We start from the raw sequence: 10,154 nt of genomic DNA on the forward strand, positions 1-10,154 counted from the left end.
CATCTAACTCAATTTACAAAAAGAGCAGTTGGAAAATTTAAGACAGTTTACTTGGGCAAGCCATCAAGCTGATGAATGCAATTGATGGCAGTAGGGTGGGTGGAGACTAACGAAACATAAATCTAAGCCAGATTTTTAAGGGTCCTAAATAATTGCAGTCAGTTAATAGTATAGGGCTTACAAGAAAAAAACAGGATTCAGAATAATCTTTAATTATAGAAATGCACTAGAGCTACTTTATTCTACTGTTTTAATCAGGATTAATTTTTTGGTGCATTTATTGTATTTTAATTATATATTACATGTGTTGTGCAATGCTATGGGCAGCCAGTGTAAAGAAAGGAAGACTTCTTTGTAAACACCATTTATTTTATCATATTAGACTAGAAGTCCTCTTTGATCTAAAGGAAACTAATTCTTTTTACCCACAGGCCATCTTCTTCACTATCTCTTTTCTTTCTGAGATTATAATCACAGCCAAAAATACTTCTAATAATGACAGTCTTTCTTCATCACCAAATGTTTGCCACCTCGAACATGAAAATCAGAGGCAATGCAATGGGTGCCGGGGGATGAGCTTAAGGAATTTTTGCAGCTTCAGAAAGCAGCATCCTTTCCTTAGAGGACTGGGCCAGATGTGGCTTGATCTAACAACTTGGACTGGCTGTTACTGTGACTGCCAGGCCTGCAAACAGCTAAAAGCATTCCTTCAAGATCCATAGTCTGATGTTCTGGAATCCAGTTCCCGAATTCAAAGACTGTATTGTCTCAACTCATTGGCTAGCTTTTCTTCCTCCTTCCCTGAATGTGCTTATCTCCCAGTCCTGCCCACATGCTCCCAGTTGCTACCCCATGAACAATTCTTTATTCGTTTAGAAATACATATCTCCTCTCCACACACATGCACTAAATATACATTTCCATAAAATGAACTGCTGAAAAAACTTGAGAAATAAGATGATCAAGTAAAGTCTGGGGGAAGAAATTTCTCACTACAAATCAACAGCTAGGGTGTGATACAGACTGACAGCACTCAGTGGGCTGATTTTCGAGGTTCTGAGTATATAGAACAAGTGAGGACTTTAGGACTCAGACACCAGAAAGCTACATAAAGGTTAAGGCTATAAATCTTACCAAGTTTTGGTAATTTAAAATACTGCTGTTGTTGGCCACAAATATGACATTCTATAAAGTCAGTGGGCTTGCTTTTTCCTCATAACCCATGCCAGTGTAAATCAGCAGCAACCCCCCACCATACAGCAATGAGGTCATATTTAAGGCAAAATATTGAAACAGAAGGGGAAAAAGCAAACAGCCAAGATGGTTAGTACTAAAGTTCCACAGACAGTCTTATTCCTGGGTTGTAAAAATACCCTACTTAACCCTGAATGCCTTATCTCTGTTTCTGGGATCATACATCATTTATATTTCTTACATAAACCACAGATGGTCCCTTACAGTACACTCAGATCTAGGAAACATCTCAAATTACTGTTAGTGTCTTTCACCAAATCTCCACTGAAGCATGGCATTACCACATTTTTCTCCCACCACCTTACCAGAAGTCTGACAACCTAGTATATGAAATCTTCGGGAAATCTCTTTACAGCTTTCCGTTTTTTTTCTCTGTTTTTTTCATTTCAGAAGTGTCCAATACACATTTCTATCTCCCTGATCCTGTAGAAAAGGGCTACAATTTCCAAAACATTGGAGTCATCACAATGATTGCCTTGGGGACATACCTTCCAGATCACCTTTGATATTGCAGTACAATAAAAGACAGAGGGGCTGGTGAGCAGAAAAGGAGATGGGTTGGAGGAAGCTAGGGGATTATGCAACAAAATAAAAATCACAGTCACAATGAAATAAGTTCCAGTCATCCAGTTTTTATAAGCTTATACATTGCCCTTCCTGATGTTCCTTTCACATCTGAAACTGTGTATTTTTACACTTCCTCCACATTTGTGAATTTCTTCTTTGGATAAATTATGAATTACAGCCTTCAAGGGCCCATTTGAGGTTTGGCACCATCTGGTCAAAATAATGGTAGAGTGTGTGGCAACAGCTACAGAATTTGACTAACAAGAATTGCAATCAGATTTATCTTGTAATTGTGCTTCAGACTGCTATCAGGGTAGTGCCTGGGCAGACAGCCTGGGAATTTCAGACATTCATACCCTCATCATTCCTGGGTAGTACAGGAACTCACAGCTGAGTAGTCTCCACATCTGTATTGGCTTCATACAAGGCACTGAGATGGAACCAGCAGGATGGACTGGCCCCAGTCCTCTACACAGCACAGCATTGCTGGAGGACATTTCCAACTGGGAAATCGTGATGGTGCTAAAGACTCCCTGAGGTAGTTCCTGATGGGCCTAGGAGTGACTGAGTTCCAGTGCATTGATAAGATCCTGACACGGGAAATCCATCCGTCCTGAGGCAGCTCCTGTTGCAAACTTTATTAGCTTGTACACAGACATGGTAACTGCAAATGGTCATCAGAAATTGTTCCTACAGAAGAGGTCATATAGGACAGCCTTCTAGAAACAGCTAATTAGTTAGAAGATGCAGTTAAGACAACAGATCACGAGAGATCATGGACATGCAGCAGAGGTCACAATGATCCCTGGGCCAGCTGGCTGTAAAAACTGCACAGAAAAAGGTTCTTGCAGGCTCCCATTGTTCCAGCAGAAGATTCCAGAGGAAGGACTCTTGAAATAGAAACTCATCATCATATGGACGATGACTAACCATCTTGTCTGAAAGACTTTTTTCCTATGCAAGCATCACCTTATGCCAGGCGATTAATAAATTAGCTTCTTTCTTTTAAAAAAAACAAACCAACAAACTCTGCTGTGTTTTTGATTTGTTGCAATAAAGTAGGAAAAGTAAGCCATAGGAATGATTAAAGGACGCCTCTTAGTTACAGATCCCAGGAACGTTTGGTTTGCCATAGATACAATTATAGGATGACTTGATCCCACCCTCTAATTTCTATCTGTAGAACGAGACTTTGATAACAGGCTCTCCAACCCAACAGACAACAAACAAAAAAAGTTGAAAAGTGAAACTAGTTAAATGCCAATTTTTGATAGAGAGGAGGGTTTCAAACAATAGAAAACCGGTCATGGGAAAGCAGTTAATTTTGCCCCTTTGGCAATTGTAAATTTAGTTTCAGGTTTCTCTAGGGACTAGATGCTCCAATTTAAATATTAAATACATTTTTGAAAAAGGAATAGGGACTATTTCTCACCTGTTTTATACAGGGCATATGACTTGAAGTACATAAGTACCTATTGGCAACATCAAGAGCTAGCCTTATGGCATTAGGTCTTGACAAAAAGGAATTCCTTGCTTTGACCCTGAATAAAACTGAAATTAAACAAATCAAAAATTTCAAATAATCATCAAATTATTTGCAATAAGTGAAGAGCTAGGTATTACAAGTCAAAGCAGTGATTCACTGGCAGGGATATATGGGAAGCTTGTTCATTGCCTACTTTCACTATCACATTAATATATTTACTCTTTGTTTAAGACGAAAATCAAAATTTTAAATTGTCAAAATTATGTTTAATTATGTTTACCATGAATTTAGAGTGGAGAATGGTTATGGTTAATGAGTTGAGCCAGTAATTAGGAAGTTTTATTGAAAGTTTGCTTTTTGTTAAATCTCTTTACTTTATTTGACAGGTTTATTTTTACTGGATTTGTCGAGACCCATCAGCATTTGAGTGGTTTGCTGATCTTCTGTTCCATTTGGAAACAAAAATGGCTGAAAAATGGAAAAATGATTTTCTAAGCTATCATATATTTCTTACTGGCTGGGATGAAAGTCAGGTAATAATGAAAATGTTTCAAGTTAGAGTTAATGTACCTTGCTTTTCCAGTATGGTAACATATGGAACAGGAACAGCTGAATAAATGATGGGTGAAGTGGAGAGACAAAGAACTGTAAATATGAAGACACTAAGGTGTCTGTTTACATCTCACATTTAGGAAAATAGGGATGGAGAAATCCAGCCAGTGATTCCTCCAGTCCTGCATCTTGTCTTGGGCAAAAATGGTTACCAGGTGTCTCAGAGCAACATGCACAGAGCTTTCAGGAGCTTGTCAAGGGATATTTTGTCTATGTCTTAGGAACAGTATTTCATTAGATTCTGTCATTTTTGTGCTGAAATGTGGAGGGCTGTCTAAAAAGTGTAGGTTTCATTTACTCTTATTATTGACTATAACTTCTGTTTCTCACATTCATGTATATATATATATCCGGTGCATTTTTGAAAAGTACTGCACTTGGAACATTTTGGCAACCAACTCCATGGTCTAATTCATGTTGTTTGAAAAGGCATTTTCTCTGATTGACTTTAAATTTGCCTTCTCATAGTTTCATTGGATCATACCACCTCAGGCACTTAATTCTTAGACTGGGTCAACATTATTCAACTCTTTAGTCTTTACCTAAACACAAATGCGTTGATTTTCTCTCTCTCTCTCTCTCTCTCTCTCTCTCTCTCTCTCTCTCTTCCCTTTTTAATGGATTGCTCAGATCATGCAGTGATAAGTTAGGCACCTGCCAGAAAAACTCTAACAGGGAAGTCTTTGCTCTACTGTTTTATTTCCTGCTGTCTCTGTTGAATGAAGGACTGCCTAGCAGAGATGAAAAAAATACAGATTTCATAGAGCTTTTCCTTTTCTGCCTCTGCTGATACAAAACCCCCATTGTTTCTTTCTGCTTTCCTTAGAGTTTCTGTCAAGTAATGAGGTATGTGCATAAAGCTGTATTCAGAAAAATCTACTCCCATTGTGAAGTATATGGCTGTTATAGAAACTACCGCTCTGCATTAGCAATATCACAGGATATTACCTAAAACCTGCTGTAAAAGAAGCTATTGGGGAACCTAAAATACCTAAAAAACCACAAAGTTGCCCTCATCTTTCAGCTATCATCTTACTTCCCTCGGGCAAACACCAGGCCAGAAGTTAGGTAGGGTGATAGCTGTTCTTGCTGGGGTGTCTGTCTCTCTTCACTCATGTACCCTGCACTTTTTTGAAGGGACTTCTTCCTCTCTTCAACCCATAATCTCTCTCAATTTCTGTCAGAGGAATGTTCTTCAGTTGTTATTTCTTCCACTCTGACCTGGGCACTGTGCTCAGTAACATCACCTTCATTTACACATAAAGCTCCCTAATCTTGCAGGACTTATCTTTAGTAAATTCCTATTCATCACTCATCAAAATTTGAGCTTCAGCACCAGTAGTATTTGAATGATATTTTACTTCTCCCCCAGCAAAAAACCAAAACAACATTCTCTGTGTTCTCTCCCTGTCTCACCATATAGCTGGCCAGTAGTCAAGTGAAGTTGAACCCTAGGAGCATGGGCATTTTAAATCTTCTAGTACACCCTCCTTTACTGACACGTGTCTGCTCCTCAGACATGCTTGTTCAATGCTTTGAGCTCTTTGCAGATTCCATGTTGGCAACAGATGGTCAAGCAGATAAAGCACATGCTCTGCCTCTGCTTGGACAAGCTCCCTGCAATACCCCTGAGACTCCTACACAACCTTAACACTGTTAGCTATTGCAAAGGCTCATACCAAAAATCCTGGGCAACTTCCACTTAATGAGAACAGCCCATCTTCTGAATGGGACAATTTTGCTGCAAACAATCCAAAAATTCTGCAGTTTTCTACCCCTCACTCTTACCAAACAATAAAAGTTCTTTCTTAGACTATTCCAAATCCTTCATGACAGTGGCTCAAACTAACAAGAAGAAGCTTTTAGAAACAGGACCTCTTGTGACAACTTTGTTTGACTAGAATAAATGTGTTGGTAAAGAACATGGAAGATTCATTAGAAGAAGAAATAGATATTATTCCTAGGAAGTGAATCTAAATTTCAGCAACTACTTCTGCAAAAGATGATAATGGTTCATGCTAGGGCCTGGACTAAATGCAAAGTCCATTTTTAAACTTACTTTCCTCTGTTAATTTCTTGATAGTGACAGAAATGATGATAGTCTGTAGTGGAAACAAGTATATTACTCCTACACAAGAGCAGCACAATTAGGAGCGACAGTGGTTTCTGTTTTTAAATGCACCTGGGAAGTACTCAGATAGTATGGTATTGGGTGTAGTACAGGAGCTGAAGGACAGTAAATGCCCATGAAAACCAGGATTTTTTTCCTTTCACTTGGGAGCTGAGAAACTCACTTGGTTCACGTGAGGTAATCCACTTTCTGCACCTGGCTCTACCTGAGGAGAACTGAGAAAACAGTGAGGGTTTTACAGTCACAGAATAGTTAGGGGAAGAGACCTCTGGAGATCCTCCAGGCCAACGTCTCTTGACAAGGCAGTGTCACCTAGAGCAGGTCACACAGGGACTTGCCCAAGTGTTCAGAAAGAGGCTCCACAATATCCTTGGGCAGCCTCTTCCAGTGCTCTGCTGCCCTCAGTGTAAAGAAATTCTTCCTCATGTTGAGATGAAACTTCTTGAGTTTTAGTTTATGGCCATTGCTCTTCATCCTGCCACTGGACACCATGAAAATAGTCTGGCAGTATCCTCCTGACAGATGTCTTTGAGATATTTACATGCATTAATGAGATCCCCTCTCTGTCTTCTCAAGACTAAACAGGCCCAGCTCCCAGTCTCTTCTCATTAGAGAGATGCTCCTGACCTGTCATCATCTTTGTGGTCCTCTGCTGGACCCCTGTTTTCACCCCTGCTGAGCTGGTATATCCACTGTGTTTTCCATCAACACCAGAATGCTCTGTGCTTGGCTCTTAGGTACTTTTGGAAATGCTTTTTGCAATTGTAGTGAGCTGTGAACTCTCAAATACTCATCTCCTTCCCTCTCCCTCTCCCTCTCTCTCCCCCTCTCCCTCTCCCTCTCCTCTCATTTGATAATTACACAGTTTTGCTTCCCTCATTCCATCTTTCCCAGCAAAGAAACATTATTGTTTTTGCCTCTTACTTGGAATATATATTTTTGACTCTATAATTGTTATCTTGTAAATTTGCCTTTAGGCTACTCACATAGCCCTACATTGTGATGACAAGATGGATATAATTACTGGTTTGAGACAGAAAACCTGTTATGGAAGGCCAAACTGGGACAATGAATTCAAGCAACTAGCTGAAAACCATCCTAGGTAAGGCAGTCTGGTTTCTAACCTTGTTAGGTAACCCTTCTCTCAGCATGAACAGTGGGAGGAGGGGAGAGAAAACCTTTCTAAATGACCCTTTTAAAATAATTTCTTCTCTTTTGCTGTGTGGAAAGAAGATTTATGCTTAATGAAGATTTTAATGAAGAAATCTCGGAAAGAGAATGCCAATAAAATCTAATTTTTGGACAAGAAAATCTAATATTTAGAAGTATTTCAATATCCTGGCCTTTGTCCAGATATAATTGAAACACACAATCCAATTACTGTTCTGCACAAAGGACAAAGTAGCATTAATTTCCCTTGAAGATGGTTATTAAAGAGATAAACTGTGATTTTTTTTTTCTTATGATGTCAAGGATATGTTTGTTCCCCTAACATATTTGGCCGCTCTTGCAAGACTATGCTGTTCTGTTATTAGTTCATCTCTGCTGGCAAAGACAGTTCATTTGAACTTGGTGGATTTGCTAGTGGTCTGAGAAAAGCTTCTTTGTTCCTGAAAGCCTTTGAAGCAAGAATGTGAAATATTTTGTGTACAGCAGTTGAAAATTCCAGAATCTTTGAGACTTTGTGATTTCCAAACATTTACCTGCTAATGCAAAATAAAGGCTTTGCACTTGGGAGACAGAGATATGAAAAGAAAAAGGAGAAAACTTTTTTTAAAAGATGAAAAAGACCCAAGAAAAAGCTGAAAGGGAGGAGATCAAAGAGAGTACAGTAAGCTACAAGAATACCATAAAATTGCAAAAATAACAGTAATAGAGAATTCACTTGATGGAGGTCAAAATAAATACAATCAGGAAATATGAAAGATTAAGAGCATGAAAAGGCCAAGAATACAAAATATGACTTTTGAAAGACCTTTCATAGGGATTCTGCTACATAAACAGAGCTTTTAAAGTTATAGTTGAAACATTACTTTTTGTTAGTTACTTTTGCGGCTGGAAGTACAGATGAGATAAAAATGTTTTTCTGCTGCTCTAGGGGAATATGGGCGTTAGCTTTCTATACTGGATCTTGAGGTAGTTCCATAGAAAGCCAGTCCTAAACTGATGGAAAATCTCCAATTTTTTTTGTAAAACTAGATGCCTATGCTTATCCTCAATGTTAAACCTTTTAAAGAAAAACTGGCATGAAATAAGGATTCCTTATGAGAAAAGAATACCCTGTTCTTTCTTGTTCTGATTTATAGAAGACTCAAGAGTCAAACAGAGGAGTTTCTACTGTGAGAATCAGCTTTTAGGATCTGACTAAATTTTGGGTCTCTGTGTCTGGGTTGACAGAGCTCTCCCTGGCTGCAATAGTGTCTTTTAGCAGATTAGCAGGAATACACCACTTCAGGTTAAACCAGGTGCACTTGAGCAGTACAGACACAACTACTGGGGGCCATGGCTTGGGAACCAAACCAAAATCATATCTACAGCCCCTTCTTTACAGGAGCAAACCTTTTTAAACTCATGCTATCACTTGTCACTTCCTCTGCATTTCTCCAGATTGAGCTTTCCCCAGCAGCACAGCACACGTGTGAATCTGTGTCTGCATATATGTTTTAAAGCAATATGTGTAGTGTACATGGAAGCAAACCCTTTAGGCAGTTTCTAGCAGGCAACCAGGTTATCAGCTCCCTACATGCTCATACACATATGAACACAATTGTTTGTTACATTCATCATGTTCTTATTTTATAAGAAGTACCTATTTACAACTGCTGTTATTAAATCAGCCATTTTAAAATTGTCTGTAGGCAGAAAAGTGTTAGACTGGGGGTGGGGGGGTAGGGGGAGAGAGGAGAAGAAAACTCAGAAGTAACTGAGAATTTTGTCTATTTTTTTTTCAGTAAAAATTAACTCAGGTGGAGAAAAAGCACTTTAAATTTTCAGCACAAGCTGTATGTTTGCCTCTCTGATTGAAAAAGCTGTGAAGATCAAAACCAAGGAGTTACCACTTAAAATATTTTGTAACCTCTCATACAGCAATCTAATAAATAATGTAATTACATAATAAACATGAAAGTATTAAAATTATTATACTATAATATAGCAACACAAATTATACAGTACATAACACAAAGTATACAGTAACACAAGATTTTTCAAATGTATTCCTCAAAAAGAGATTTGAAAAGATGCAAAGCTGGAGGCAGCAATAAAGTACAGTGTATCCATTTCCCCCTCTACTCTCATGCTTTTTGTTGTTATTGTGATTGCAGCAACAGTATTGGTGTATTCTTCTGTGGACCCAAGGCTCTCTCTAAGATCCTGCAGAAGACATGCAACTCATATTCATCAGTTGATCCAAGAGGAGTTCAGTTTCACTATAACAAAGAAAGTTTCTAGACTGTACTTCTTAACTGTATAAGAGATATTACCAGATTGTGTATTTTTTCCCCCCACCTCATATCCTCTGCATCAGCATTCAGGCCAGATATTAAGAGGTAATAAACTAAAATAGGTGTATTGACTTCAGTGGAAAAATGCCATCCCATGCCAGCTAAAGATCTGGACCCTTTCCTTAGCCTTTTCATTGCTTACTTAATGATTCTGTAAATATCTCTACACCTGTGTGAAAACATACACAAACCATAACCTTTGAAGAAAAAGGCATGAGTAAAATGGACATTTGGAGCTGTACTTTGCTGTTGTGTATGATTGCAAGCAATACCTTCCTGCTGTTTAAATAATGCCCATGAAAGCATTTCCTTCCTGGTTTTCTGATTTTACACTCCCACTGCACACACATCCACATCCACATTACCTTTTGTTCCACAGCAATACTATTTCTTTACACTCTGTAAAATTCCAAAGGAGCAAATTTGTTTTGCCCTACCAAGCTATGCACCATTTAAACCTGACGTTTCCATGGGAATGGTGTCTGTGCGTCCCATGGACTAATATGTACTTAGGTTTAATAGGCTAAGGGAACTCCAGAAATTTTTGCACTCAGCAAATGGATCTCATGAGACATGCAACTGCAACTGTGGAAAAAAGTTT

The 10,154-nt window shown here is 38.6% G+C and overlaps 1 protein-coding gene across 1 annotated transcript in view; it reads left to right on the forward strand.

The window, feature by feature from the left end:
- NOX3 (NADPH oxidase 3) overlaps window positions 1–9,775 on the forward strand; it is a 39,722-nt gene extending 29,947 nt beyond the window's left edge. Inside the window, exons 11-13 of the mRNA XM_015620710.2 lie at window positions 3,694–3,840; window positions 7,028–7,152; window positions 9,374–9,775. Coding sequence (XP_015476196.1) covers window positions 3,694–3,840; window positions 7,028–7,152; window positions 9,374–9,500 — 399 coding nt within the window. The 3' untranslated portion in view covers window positions 9,501–9,775. The remainder of the gene's footprint in view (window positions 1–3,693; window positions 3,841–7,027; window positions 7,153–9,373) is intronic.
- The last annotated feature ends 379 nt before the right edge of the window (window positions 9,776–10,154 follow it).

This window comes from Parus major, chromosome 3, assembly GCF_001522545.3.
Source record: "Parus major isolate Abel chromosome 3, Parus_major1.1, whole genome shotgun sequence".
NCBI classification, from domain to species: domain Eukaryota; kingdom Metazoa; phylum Chordata; class Aves; order Passeriformes; family Paridae; genus Parus; species Parus major.